This window comes from Zonotrichia albicollis, chromosome 3 (assembly GCF_047830755.1).
Source record: "Zonotrichia albicollis isolate bZonAlb1 chromosome 3, bZonAlb1.hap1, whole genome shotgun sequence".
In the NCBI taxonomy this organism is placed as follows: Eukaryota; Metazoa; Chordata; class Aves; order Passeriformes; family Passerellidae; genus Zonotrichia; species Zonotrichia albicollis.
In genome coordinates this window covers 94,068,317-94,083,587 of record NC_133821.1, presented here as the reverse complement: position 1 = coordinate 94,083,587, position 15,271 = coordinate 94,068,317, and the positions used below count along the sequence as shown (strand labels likewise).

The window sequence follows — 15,271 nt, the reverse complement described above, 5'->3', positions numbered from 1 at the left end:
TATGACTAAATATGTATATGCTTAGTCAGGATTAAATGCACTTTTCCCTGTGCAAAAGTGACTGTGGGATTGCTGACCTCCTTCATTGTTCCTTAGGACCTTTCAGCAGACTGGAAATAGATTGTGCAAATTTGTATCAGGTTCTAAAGCAGCTGTTTTATTTATTTGAACAGAGATTCAAATTGCCTATGAAGGAAAAACTTTAAAGCAGCAAGCACAAGTGCCATTTAAAATAACTTCCTCCAGATAAGTATCAGTGCCTAACCTGCCTCACAGAATAATTTGTACAGCTTGTTTCCTGCAGTTTCCATATTCAGGCTCCTTAGAAGTGCAAAGAGCTGGTAGGATGCCATGTGCATTATTCTTGCATCAAATTCCCTTTGTACTATCTTTTTCAAGAACCTTGTAGATGCTTATGGTCATAGTTCTCTTGATCAGAATTATATCCAACACATAACCAAAAGGATAATTTACTCATTTTATACTTTGGCTTCATTATGTGAGTGGGCAGGCAAATGCCCATAGCTTGATGAGAAATCTGCATTTTGATTTCAGAACACAAGAGGTATTGGGCAAGGTCATAGGGTGCCAAGTTTTTGCACCTCTAGGGTGAAGGAATATACACAAACAAAAGGAATACAAAGGTGCTTTTCCATTAATCCTCAGTGGCAGAGGATTCCAGTGCCTGCGTGGGGTACTCCTATTAATCATAGCTGAGTAAAAAAAAAAATTAGTGGCCCAACCCCAATTCCTACATCAACAAAAATTTTATAGGCCAGAACTGTGTCATCAGGGGCAATTCAGTAAAGCTTCTTTCTTTCCTTTCCCTCATATAGGAGGGAATAAATGACACCAAATAATATTAATACAACATCATAGACCCTAGCTGACAATCCTGTTATGATTAGAACTGAAATATAAAGGGGAAAAATAAACTCCCTCAGGATAATCACCTTTCATTCTTCAAGGGGAAATTTCATTATGTGTTTCATTAAAGATAGGCTGAAGGGTAAAAGCAATCAATCCTGTCAGAAGCACTGTGACGGTGGTCGCAAGGGTTTTCAGGGTGAGAGAGAGGCGAGAATGTTGATTCTATGTTCAGAAGGCTTGATTTATTATTTTATGCTATATATACTACATCATAACTATACTAAAAAGAAATAGAAGGAAAAGTTCTCAGAAGGCTAGCTAAGCTAAGAATAGAAAAGAATGAATAACAAAGATCTGTGTCCCGACAGAGAGAAAGAGCAGCTCTGCCGTGAGTGGTCAGTAAATCCAAACATCCACAGGACACCGATCACGGATCCACCTGCTGCATTTCACAGCAGTAGATAACCATTGTTTACATCTGTTGCTGAAACTTCTCAGCTTCAGCAGGAAAAAACCCTAAGAAAGGATTTTAATGAAAAGATGTCTGCGACAAAGCACACAAAACCAGTAAAGGAATGCGGAGAGATTTCTAGAAATAACCAATATTATCCAGAGGTGGTCAGTGTTAATAAACAGAACAACAAATTCTTACTCCCCCAAAAAATACAGTTCAGGTACATGCAGTGCATTAAAAATAAGCCATCAGGAAGTGGCAAACCCACCACAGTTCAATTCCTCTGGCGTTATTGTGGCCACCGATCTGCCCTGGATCCTGCGCGGGTACTCGCAGGTGGCAGCCGCCTGAGCGTTACCCGACTCCGCGTACGTCTTGAGCAGCTCCGCCAGCCACAGGATCTCGCAGTCGCAGTGGAGAGCGTTGGAGTCCAAGCGCCTGCACAAAACAAGGAGCAGCCACAGCTCTGTGAGCAAGACTCAGCCATCTTTTTCAAGGATCAACATGGTTCTGTAAATGGAGCAATGCCTTTATCTGGGAATACAGACAATGGCCAACAGGCAATACAGGTGATGGTTGCTTGCTTATAGGCATTCTGACAGTTTTTATTAGAAGAATGTGTGTTATTTTTACTGCCCAAAGGACAGTCTATGTATATTAGTTAGTCTATAAAACAATGATTACAAATAATCTCAATATAGGAAATAAACTTCAGTCAGTAACTAAAGAAAATAGTTATAAAACAATGTTCTCAATCTATGCACATAAACAACTGGAGCACAGTTAGGAAAAAAATTAATATTTAAAACAATTGCACCATAAAAGGCATTTGCAAGGAAGATAAATATTGCAGAGAAGATACAGTCTAATTATTCTAATTGGGTTATTTAAGATTTCATTAGTTCAATAATAATTCAATTTACTTACAGTCTCTTCATAGATTCTAAGTGACTAAATGTTCCAGGAATCAAATGAGCTATTCTGTTGTTATGTAAAAACCTGTTAAAACACAGAAATATGCATGTAATAATTCAGATTTTGTGATTCATTAATTTCATTTACATACTTCTGGAAGGTTTTCAAGAGAAATTAATCTAAGAAAATTTAGGAAAAAAAAATGAACCTGTTCAGCAACTCATTGTCTGGTATTTTTTAAGTGGCCTCCAAGGTGTACATGGGTATGTTCATGTGGGGAAAAATAAGCCATAAATAACTACAAGAAAGGGAGTTCATAAGCTTTCAAATTAGAAATTAAAAAGGTCCTAAATAAATAGTCTCGTTCCTCATTCATAACATTTATTTTAGGCCAAACATTGATAACAGATCTTTGGGAAGTAGTTTTGCAGAAGAAAAATAAACCACAGGCAATGCTCACTTCTGCATGCCTCTAAGGTCAGCCTCATCAAAGTGCTCTTGGAAAGACTATGTAGTAGTTACAGTTAAAAAAAATTGATTCAAAACCATCTATGGCAATGATAAAAATATTATATTTTAGTTTAAAATGCTTGATTTAATTCAAAGAAGGAAGCAAGCTGTCTTCCGACTCTTACCCCAAGAAAAACAAACTTACAGCCTTTCAAGTTTTGGAAGATGAGTAAAGGATTCAGGTTCCAACGTTTCTATTTGATTAAAGTGCAGATACCTGAAAATATGTTAAACAAAAAGAAAAAAACTGAAATAATTTTCTTGGTGAAATATTTTATAGAACTTATTGTTTCCATAATGTTTACAGATCTAAGTGGCCATAGTGATGTAGCAGCTTTTTTCTGTTACCATCTGAATCTCATACTTGAATCTGAGAAATAGAAGACATGACAAAGACATATTTGCAGATCACTATATTGAGAGTGTGTGTATATAAGCAAAAAAGTCCAAACATTGCTGTGGAGATTTTGGAGATAATACTTTGAATGCTATTTTGCCAACTCTGATGTTTATTGTATGCATGCTTGAAACAATTTATCAAAAAAAGAAAATTATTCTTTTTAATAGGAAAAATGTTAGAGGTTATTTAGAAAACATTTACAGTTTCCAGCACAGTAACATTTTTTGTGGCCAAATGTTTTCATTTCCATGAGTGAAAATTTCAAAAGATACTGAGAAATCATCTTCTCTAGTCCATGAACATTTAAAGCTGTGAATGTTCTCAAAACCAAATTTGTAATATAAACCCAAGTTTCACTAATTTGACTTTAGACAAAGGGCTTCATACCAACTGGTGCTGTTTGAGCTCTCCTGATGCTTATGCCAAGCTATGAACATTACACAACAATAAATCTAGGCAGCTGTTAATGCTGTAAAATTGACAAAGTTAACACAACAAGACCATTAACCAGACTATTAACCTGTAACTATTGTGAAAATGGACTGCAAAGGTAGGATCATTCCAGCATCTATTTTGTGGAGCTACCCCTGAACCTTGCAGATGAGAATACAAGATGTATGGATAAGACTGGCACAAGAAACTGTGAAAATGATTTATAGACTTTGGATCTTGATTATATCCAAATGTATTCAAAACCCTTTAAGTTTTGTATTTGACCTCTGACAAACTCAGGAACCTCTGGAGCATGTGTTTTTACAGAAATCACTGAGGTCCGAAGAACAAAAAGCCTGTCCTTTATAAACAGTGAGAACAGCTCCGAGCTCAGTGTCTCCTGAAACACCAATCCCTCAGCACGACAAGGCCAAGGAGGACATGGGGATTTGCCCATGCTGAGCCAGATGGTGGCTGTGCAGAGGGAAAAGCGGGAGCAGCGGTGGATCCAGCCAAGCCTTGCAGGGAGCCTGGAAGGCGCGTGCAGGGGGAGCCAGGCTCGTGCCTGGCAGCCGCCCAGGACAAGCGCGAGCCAGCAAGCGATGCCAGCGAGCAGTGAATGGGGACCACAGAAAAAGCCAATAAATCAGCACAGGCCTGATCAAGCACATCGGGGTGTCACGTGAATGGGGACCACAGAAAAAGCCAATAAATCAGCAGGGGCCTGATCAAGCACATCGGGGTGTCCTGATCAAGCACATTGGGGTGTCACGTGAATGGGGACCACAGAAAAAGCCAATAAATCAGCACGGGCCTGATCAAGCACATTGGGGTGTCCTGATCAAGCACATCGGGGTGTCACGCCTGCCTACTGCCAGTGCAACGCCACAGAGTGTCCTGAGCACAGAGCATGGTCTTGTTAGCATGAAGAACCAAGAACTGCATCACCTTGCTGGGACTGCCAGTTTTCATCTCCCCTTTGAAAATACAGAGCGATTTCTTCTACATTAAAAAGACAGATCTCAAAGGCAGATATTTCCTGCAAGATTCATTTGATTTGCCAGCAGAGAGGAGAGACACCTCAGTGAGGAAGGATTGGCAGGACAAGGACTGGGCATGGCCCAGCCATGAGGTGGGCAGGCCCTGCTTGCCAGGAGCCAGGGCTCTGCTCATCCACCTTCCAGGATCAGCAGCATTTGGGAGGGGCAAGGCAAGGTGGGGATCACTGCCATGAAAAAGGATGAAGGGAAAAACCAGGCACAACTACAGGTAGTGTTTGTTATCTCTGAAGCAGCTTTTGTTTTGGAAAAAAATTATAAACACTACTTCTTTTGCAGGCAGCAGTGATTTTTTCCTTTTTAACTTTTTTAATTCTTCTTGCATTTTTATGCCTCATGAGCAGCTCACAAACACATCTCTTAATATTCCAAATAAATTAATCTCCTGTACTTTTTTGGCATTGACAAGGCAAGATTTGTAGGCATCTCTTATTTGAACAAAAATAACATTGGTAAAAGCAGATACATTGAGTCACACGACCCCTTCTTCAGGGCCACAAATCAGGGTGAAATTAGAAAGAGAGAAAAAGAAAGAATACTTCTCTCAGATAGTTTAAGTAGTATATACATTGCAAAACTCAAAGCTCCAGCCCATAATGGCTGTTTAGCACTCACTATTAGAATTACAGATGTAATCAATATGTGCCTGAAAAGTCACCTTGTTTTTCCAAACAAATTTAAAAAAAAATATTTCTGTTATAAACCTTGCCTTGTTTACAAGCTCACACCATTGCAGATACAATAATTCAGGTGCTGAAGAACATTTTAATAGCTAACTTTATCTCATCAAATATCACACTGTCTAAATTAGCTCAAAAATGTCAAATCATGAAATCCAGCTGGAAAATACTCTTAACTGCTTCATAGTAGTTGGGCTACACAAATTAGTTGGGCTTTGCAGGTCTTTAAATTATGACCTAAAAAAGACCCTGAGCAACTTATCATGCAATTTATTAATAGAACAAGGTATTCAATATCTGGCCAAAATAATTTGTAATTCAAAATAAATAGATGCAGAAACCAGATTGCATTTCAAGTCTACGCTAAAGAGAACATAAAAATCCTTGGCATTATGACCTACACATTAATCCCGTTTTATCACTTAGGTTTATCACTTCTATTATTTTATTCCATGTACCACATTAAAGTTTTGTAAAGGTATTTTAATATTTTAATTAATATGGTAATTTCTTGGATTAAAAATTCACTTTAAAGGTAACCATATTCAGGAAATAATCTCACACTAGCATATATTTATAGGCATCTTTTATGTTCAGAGTACAAAGCATTAAAAATAGTAGTATCATGTAATAAATTAGATATTAAAAAGACTTTCAAAATGAAATTGAAAGAAAAAGCATGCAAGAGTGATTTTTAAATACCAACATATCTGTCCTTTTTAATTCTAAAAACACTATCAAGAATTAAATAGAAGGAAAGGAAATACCTATAGGGAAAAAAAGTCCAAATAAAACACCTCAAGAGGAAGATTAAGATTTTATCAAATAAGCATGGTATAGATTTCTTATTATTAATCTCATAGGACAAAAAATTACTGTAAAATTCAGTCCCAGTGACATTTTTCACAGCATTAAATTTTGGATTATATCTTATGTAGCTTTGAATTTTTTGTAGGTGAGGACTTTTATTAAATATGCCAGTTGTTCTTTTACTAATAGCATCATCACATCTTTGGGGAAATACTCATTAGCTGAGTATAATCCATGTTATGAATATTTAAACAGCACGTTTGCCCTTTTGATTATTTGAAAAAGAATGACCAAACATATATGTTCCATATTTATCAAGGATGCTATCCTGCTCAGGGACAACAAGTAGCAGCCTTAAACCACAAGGAAAAATATTTAAATGTACGTTGTGATAATGATATAAAATTCTGGAACAGGATACTTAAGGAGATTATGGAATCCTCACTAAAGACTTTTAAAATAAGGCTAGACAAGTATCTGTTTCCAGTTTGTTGTGCCTAGCTAATCTTATTGTAGAATAATAAGGATTAACTTCTCAACACCCCTGTCATACCTCTTGGGTTCCTTTGTTTGTTTATTAACTAATTAACTAATATCTGACATAGAGTCAGATGCAAAAATCAGGAACTTGTAGTATAAAACAAGAAAATAAATAGCAACACTTCAAAAACACTGAAAACTGAATTGAATGAAATATACTTAATATAACAAACTGTATCACTATATGTTAGTTAAGGTTTTTGTCTATTAATTCCCCCAAAAATATGTATAGGTGTACATAACCTACAGCATAACTAATAACAGGTTATAAAGAACAAAATTAGTATGTTAATATGAAAGTTACAAGAAAATGCCTAACTAGGATTAGGTAAACAGATTTAAATAATTCCATTAATAATTGGGGATACCACTAGTTAAATAGTGGAGTACACTTTCTGTCCCTGATATATACAACTCATAAACTGAGATCTCAAAAATGTGACAGATCTTTGAAAGGAAAGCAATGTATATACATCTGGAAATGGACTCCATTTAGAGCTAGATCCTGGGATCCAAACTCATGACCTCCCCCGCAGGGTATTGGTGCCATTTCAGGTGGATTCAGCGGTCAAGGCCAGGCACAGAGGCACAGAGCAGCTGTGTAAGCCCAGGCACACAGAGGCAGCCCTCCTTGCCTTTCGGGCGCTCTGTCTGCTGTCCGGCTGCTGCTCTGAAAAAACGCAAGTTTCCTGCAGCTCTCTGCTCTCTCTGCCAGACCCAAACATATGTCCTGCAGATTTAACAGTGTCTAAACTGGTACTAAGCAGCTACTTTTCATCAACACTCTCCCTTCATGCCCAGCCACAGGTGAAAAGTTAGCTGACGAAATATGTATGGCTCAGTGTGTTCAAGCACCTAAAACTACCAATTTTTCTTCAGAATTTACCCTAGCACAAACAGGTTTCAAGATCTGATTCAAAGATCTTATTTTCTTGGCAGAAATTTCCAAAGGAAAAGCTATTTTGACTACATCAGCAGCTAAGAATTCTGCTTCAGAGGTTTAAGGAGGAACCTGCCAGCTGTAGTAAACACTTGGGGGGTTTTGTCCGTTATACATGCAACAGTAAATTTAGGTTTTAGTTAGTGTAATTTAGTTACATTTAACTACATTTAGTTTCGGGTAACAACAACAATCACCAAAAATATATTTGCTTTGCTGATCAGATATTTTTTAAAAAGTAACAATCAGTTGAATTCTGCTTCACTGGAGTACAAGAAATAGCTGTGAAACAACTCATTCCCTGAAATGTGGTCCACAGCGTCGACTTCTGAGAACTCTGCTGAGCACTGAGAACAGCATTTGGCTGAGTTAACACAACCAGTAGCAAAATGTGTTCAATAACTTGTGGCCACAGAGACCACAAATGCAGAAACATTGAGTTAATACTGTCAATACAGTTCAAAACTGAAATTAAGACACTTAGAAACTTGTTTGCCAAGGGTAACTCTTGTCTTGTCAGCAGTTTTTCTCCAAAGCTAATGTGCTAAAACAGAACCTGTAGAGTCAGAACATATTTTTATGCTAAAGATGCGTAAATGCCAAATCTCTCCTAAACTAAAAATCTCAAAGCTTACTCTCCATTGAATTTATTTCTGAGCTTGCTACTGGCTTCATGTAGTCCCATTTTCCCTCCTGGCAAGCTCTGTGTTCAGGAGAGGAACAGAGGAGCTCGAAAAGGCACTGAGCTCTGATGCAGGCAGTGGGGTGGCACCTGCCCCCCATTCCCAGCAGCTGCAGGTGCTGACAGGGCAGGCAATGAGCAGTGACTCTGCCAGGCTCCATAGCCAATCTTCCCAGCTGGAGATGAGACTCGAGCTCTGAGCCTGAATCTCAGTTTCATACTGAATAATGTGGATGTCTCAAAACTTTGAGCTTAAGCTGATACCGTGTGATATCACAGTAGGCAGAGAGGCTTAACTGCCACGTAGTGGAGAAGAGCATTCAGAAGGTGTCAATACTCCAAACTGATTTATGTTTTTCAGTAATAACATAGGTCAACAGGGAAAAAGAACACAAGAAAAAAGGACAAATATTGCCACTTGCACATATGGGGCTTGTGGCATGGGGAAGAACACTCTATTGGAAATATTAGTAATTCAATAAATGGGCCTCGGTATTCCAAATTCTACACAGAAATTATGTATTGCTATTAGCATGCAAGTAAGCCCTACCAGTTGCTGTCAATATGGTGCAGTAATAATTTCTAGAGTAAAAGGAGAAGGAAGAGAAAGGCATTAAGGAAAAAAAATTACATATTTAAATACTTTTTATAATTAACACCTCTGTTTTACATAGAAGTTCCTCCTTCAAAAGGCATCCATTGCACTCTAAAAGGAGCATGTATGATTTTGTACCCATATAAAGTGTCATTTTATTTAATATATACTCTGTGTCTACTAATATCCATTAGAGGCTCACAGTAAAAAGGAAACTGGTACATGAGAACACTTGTAATACACTGATATCTTTCATCAGTTTAAAAATTTATATTCAGCTCCCAATTTATACACTACTGAACTCATTGGTTTGCTACTGTTATTTGGTAGTCAAACTGTGAAACAACTACACAGTTACAGTTTTTTTTCCTTTTTCTAAACCTTATCACAATGAATGTAGATCATAGAGTAACAGAATTGTTAAGCCTAGAAAAGACATTTAGGATTTTTAAGTCTAACCATTGACCTAGCACCACTATCATGTTCATCACTAAACCATGAACTCAAGTGCCACATCCAGTCATTTCTTGAACACTTCCAGGAAGTGTGACTCCACTGCTTCTCAAGGCAGCCTGTTTCATGCTTTACCACCCTCTCCATGAAAAGATTTTTTCTAACACCAATCTAAATCTCTCCTGGTGCAACTTGAGACCATTTCCTCTTGTTACCTGGGAGGAGAGACCACTCCCCAGCTCACTATAACCTCATTTCAAGTAGGGGTAGAGAGAAATGAGGTCTCCACTGAGACTCCTTTTGCTCAGACTAAACAAGCCCAGCTCCCTCAGCTGCTCCTCACAGGATTTGTGCTCCAGCCCCTTCACTCCCTTCACTGCCCTTCTCTGGACTCACGCCAGCAATTCAATGTCTCTCCTACAGTGATTATACAACAAAACATAGTTGAACTTAATGGAATCAATACAACTGAGTTTTGTCATGCTTAGGACTGTATTTTTCATTCTTTTTCAGTAGAAATTATTCTTCATTATCCAGGAAAAGAAGTATGATTTTAATCGATCTGTCTGGAGGACATTACTGAAATATCTACATTGCAAATGATGAACTTTCCTACTTTTTAAACATCTGTATCTGTATATGGCAATGATTAACACATATAAATTATAGCAAGGTTTTTATTTTAAAAACGATTCTTGTTTCAAAGTATAACAAAACAGGGTTGAACTTGCAGAGGCTAATTCAGCTTCAGTTATGCCGTATAAAACAAAGTAACTGCTGCAGTGAAAGGAAGTAAGATATAATAAAAACCTGCAGAAATTAAAGCAGAATCTATCTCTAAGCAATACACATTAGTTTTCAACATTTTCCACAATAATTCTCCTTTGTCAAAGCTATGTAACAATGTAAAGGGACATCAGGAATTCAAATCACAAATAAAAGACAAACATAGAAATGAGGAACTTGACACAGAGATCAACTGTGGTTTTTTCACATGCAAATGATTAAGGGGCTCTCTGCCCAACCCAGGGGTGCAGACGTGCAGAGCATGCAGGTAGGATGTACGGATCAAGGCGTGCACTTTTCCTCTGCAGGGGGACCATGGAGATGACAGCACAGAAGAGAAAAGGCACTTACAGTTGTTCTAGAGAGGCAAGTCCTTTAAATGCTTGCCTGTCAATTGACTGGATTTCATTCTTGTACAAATAGCTGAAACAAGAAACAATCAGTAATATTAGTACACAAACAAGAGCTACATGAAGGTGGAAAAGAAGAATTAAGTTGACACGTGAAGACAGTTTTTCAACTACATATTAGAAAAAAAAAATACAAATCAAAAACTAAAAACATAAAATTATTCCATCCTTGAGATTTCATCCCAAATGACATAAGTCTGGGGCCTTGAAGACCCTGAGGCTCACACCTGGATGGACTTGGGCTTTCCAGTGCTCATAGCACACCTTACTGGATTTTTGTCCCTTGTTCTCTTGATTGGTTTGCCAAAAGTCAAAATAAATTCAACTTAATGGGACAGAATTGCATTAGAGGTGTCTTTACCAGAACACACCAGGGATGGCCTCTTGATTTCTTTAAAATACTCATTTGAATACTGGTGCTAATATTCAAATTAGGATAGAGTGGGTCTTTTACTGGACTTGGAGAACAAACAGTGAGAAATTTCTGTAACTCCGCCTGTATCACCTTTGGAATATTCACAAAAAATACAAGTTATAATACTGGTATCACACCCATAAATCGGCACTGTATATTTTTTTTTTATCACTGTGCAGAAGATGGACATTAGGTCCCCACTGATACTCAACAAAATAAACAAATACACATGCAGAGTATCAGTATGATCATATGTGTTGTCTACACCTTTTTTATGGAATTAAAATAAATCAGGAAGGATCAGTGTATGTGCTCATGTTCATCATGCTCTTAGCAGCAAGGATGGTTTAGTGAGGGGGTATTGGAGAAAAATCACACAGTTTAGCTGATGACTGCAGTTTCTGCATGGAGGCAGCAAATGAAATACTTTGGGGGTTCAGTGTCAGTCACTCTTTTTGTGTTAGGATAGGCACAGGTTTGTGGTTAAGAACTTTTTCACAATTATTTGACAAATGATTTGAAACTCAGTTAATCAGGCATGGGTTTCTATGGAAAGGGGATGAAGACACTTTGTACCACAAATGACTTTATTAGCAGGCATCTTATTAGTAATGGTTTTGGGTTTTCTATTACAGTTTTCAGTAACTTACTGGAAATATTGCAAACTTCTTTTGGTGCAACAGAAAAAATACTGGCTCTGCTGGAGGTGGTGGCAGTTTTTACACTGATGTGACAATGGGCAACATTTCACAATAGGCCCTAACAAGGAAAGAAGTTGTAGGTATTTGATATTAAACTAATGACAACTTTGGGGAACAATAAGGAGTAATATCCTTCCTTTGAATCTAAATTAACTTCCAGTGCACTGCTTGCTGACAATCCACCACGTTAATATACAGAGATTCCTGTGTGCTTTTTTAACATAGATATACATCTGAATAAAAAAGCAGAATTCTTCCAAGAACAGGTAACAAGGAAATAAAAATTTCTGAGGTTTTAAAAATATTCAAAAACCAGAAAAAAATTACTGCCTTGTGAAATTACTGTAAAAACTTTTAAAATCATTTGAAAACAGTGATTTTTTTATGTGGAACTGGTTTTTATTCTATTTGAAAAAAAATATTTCATGAGTATTAAAATATTTGTTTTGGCTCAGATTTACCAATTCATTTGAGGATCACAGTCATTACAATTTTCTCTCCTTAATTGTCCTCTCTGAAATTCAATTCCTATCTTATTTTCCTGTGAGAATTTTAAACACACCTTTTGACTCCTTAGCAAATTTTGAGGAATGATCAGCTGAAGTGTTATTTATCTTTCTTAATACACTTAATTCCACTTAGCAGTGTGGAAATCTCTCTTATTTCTGAGTACTTCAGGTCAGACCAGAGAACCAAAGTGGGCTTAGACAGTTTTGAAAACTGCCCTCAGTTAATCATCTCTTTCTGGCATTTCAACAATTTTATTCAAAAAATCTGAATTCATCAGATTTTTAAAAAATTTTACCACAACCATTCATATAACATTCATTTACTCTCTGCAGACAGAAGGAGGCAGAGGGTGAAAATCGGAGTTGAATTAGACTGGGAAAATGCCTGTAGTACTGCAGACTTTTACCAGCATACTGCAGGGAAGGGAGCAGGCTCTAGGAGTTCTTACCAAGTCACTGCAGCGAGCCTTTATTTGGTGTTTTCAGCTTTAAATCAAAGCTTTTTTCCATTCTGACCAGAAAACCCTCAGCTGCAGGAAACTCAACCAACCTCAGTCAACCATATCCTCCCTTCACAGAGAAACCCCAGTAACCTCAGGCTACACATCCTATGACAAATGTGTTAACCAAACTTCCATTTAACTGTAGCTATTTCACTGAGGACAACAGAAAGAAAGACATATAATTATTTGCCTAATGGACAGAGACATGTCAGAATATAAAGTACAAATAAGTATCATTCACAACAAAAATTTGTCCCTCTAAAATGCTAGCAAGCACATACAGTGTTATAGAAGTAAAGCTTTGTAAACATTCTTAAATTTTAACTAACATTCTCGAAATTTATCTCAGTTACATTATCTGAAAATAAATGTAGTACAATGAGGGAAAAAATTATTTATCATTTAATTTACCTAAAGGCTCTCTTACAGAACTGAATATTAGAATTTTACAGGAGATGAATAAACAGTGGATTGAAATGGAAAAGGGATATATTCCATTAAGACATTAAGTTATTTTTGGACAATTATTAATATCAATTTTTATTAATTTTATTAATTTCTATTTTTAGAAATGTTAAAGAAAAAAATAAAAGAGTATTTTTTTCCCAGAAATGCAAGCAAGGCTGCTAGAGATCAGAGGTACTGGCCATATACTTCAGAAATGAACAAATAGGTAATCAGTTACAAGAAAATTTGGGAGAAAAAGTAGCTTTAATTAACAAGCCTGCTAGATTATGAGGATATTATTGGGGAGTTCTTTTTTTTCTTTTTTTAATGGGCCATATTAAAAATCATATGATTCTAGGAAAGTAAGATTCAGATATATTTGTTTGGAACTGGAGAGAAAAAAGGCAAAAAGTAACAAATTGCAGCATTAAATCTCACAAGTAAATAAACACCCAAACACAGGTTTACATAGGAACACGAAGGACAGTGGAACCAGCAACATGAATTGCAAAGAAAAGAGCTCTGGAACCACTGGTGCCCAGAGGACCAAGTAACATGGCCAAGACAGCAAGAGTGGCAGAAGGTATGGAAGGAAATGACACCTAATCTCAAACACAACCTCTCATATTATTACTTCATTCACCAGACACAAAACAAAACTTGCATGCTCCCTGTTGGCATTTCTGGAACTGACACACTTCATAAGTCTCACAAATTACCATTAACCATATGCTCATGGTAATACTTTCATGTCTGTTTCCTCATCTATGCATTTCATACCAGGCCAACATACAATGTTGTTGACAAATTTCATTGCCCAGTTTTATTGCTTTCACTTCCTTCATGTTATCTTCTAGCTCACTGCTGTGTAAATGCCCAATATATGTTCTCCTTATCTGGAAAGGTTTTTAATTGCTAACCAATATTATAAATTTCTCCCTATCTCCTCCTGACTTCTTCCTTTTTTAACTCACATTCATTTTTTCCACTTCTGATTCCAAAATCTTCTAATATTCTACATGTTGCAATGGTAATAATGTGCCTACTTTCAATTCCCAGCTATCTTCTCTCTTGGAGAATAAACTGTTGACTTTTAGGCTTGGGAAGAATTATCCTATCATGTTTCCACAAATTTACCTGCATCTATACTATAAGGTTGGGAAGCTTACTAAAGAGCTTTATTGCCAACACTGAAGTATATGGAGTAAAGACAGATTGACAGAAAAGCAGAGAATCAGAAGAAAAAGAAAAAAAAAAGTATCCTCTTGATTTCACAACAAAACAATAATTACATTTCATTCTTTCCAACCTTTAGTATATTAATACAAAACCAAATTATTACCACAAACAGCACAGCAAAATCACACAAAACTGCTTTTATAATTGCCAGAATTTCAATTACATAAAGAACAAGACAATAAAAAAATCCTAAAAAAATGTAAAAAAATTATGTGCACAATTTTCTTTTGATGATGCAAAGACCAAGTTTTACAGTGATGAATACTTTTAATGCAGAGAAAATTGACAAAAAATTACTCTTCATCAAAATGTGTTCTTCATACAGATAACTGTGGTAACATACACTCCTCATAAAACTAAAAGCTCAGCTTCAGAAAGGGGTAGTACAAAGAAGCATTTGAAAATCCTGATTTAGATCCTGTTGAAAAAAATTTTGTTTGAAAGTGCAATAGCTGATCTTCAGCAGTCATACAGGAATGGATCTTAACATCTATCTCTCAGTGACTGGCTTAAAAAAAATAAATACACTGTGATATACTGTATATATTTTATATAAAAATATATAATTGTGACTGGTTTTAGTTTTAAATATGCATGTTTACTAATTGTTATAGATTTTATATTTATATATACTCACATTTTGCTAAATCAGGGATACTGAGAAATCACAGGTTTTTTAAAATTAGTCAGGGAATTATACATTTTCAGAACCACATGCAATCCAGTACAAGTTGTCATGAGAACAGAAGTAACATCATGGATCAATGATCTAGTTTTATGAAACATGACAGTACAAGTTAGATTTGCAAATATCAACAGGACCAGATGATACTAAATCTCAACTTGTCCAGGTGATTTGACTTCATAATAGTACAATCTGAGCAGTATTTCTAACATTTGCACAATCTCTCCTCCCTGATTT

The 15,271-nt window shown here is 36.5% G+C and overlaps 1 protein-coding gene across 2 annotated transcripts in view; it reads right to left on the bottom strand.

Moving 5' to 3' along the window:
* Positions 1-15,271, bottom strand: part of PXDN (peroxidasin) — an 82,877-nt gene that overhangs the window by 38,754 nt on the left and 28,852 nt on the right. Inside the window, exons 4-7 of one of the 2 annotated variants that reach the window (XM_005487240.4) lie at positions 10,477-10,548; positions 2,895-2,966; positions 2,252-2,323; positions 1,593-1,762 (exon numbers count right to left, since the gene is read on the bottom strand). In XM_005487240.4, coding sequence (XP_005487297.1) covers positions 1,593-1,762; positions 2,252-2,323; positions 2,895-2,966; positions 10,477-10,548 — 386 coding nt within the window. The remainder of the gene's footprint in view (positions 1-1,592; positions 1,763-2,251; positions 2,324-2,894; positions 2,967-10,476; positions 10,549-15,271) is intronic. The other variant, XM_026793583.2, reaches the window with a different exon arrangement.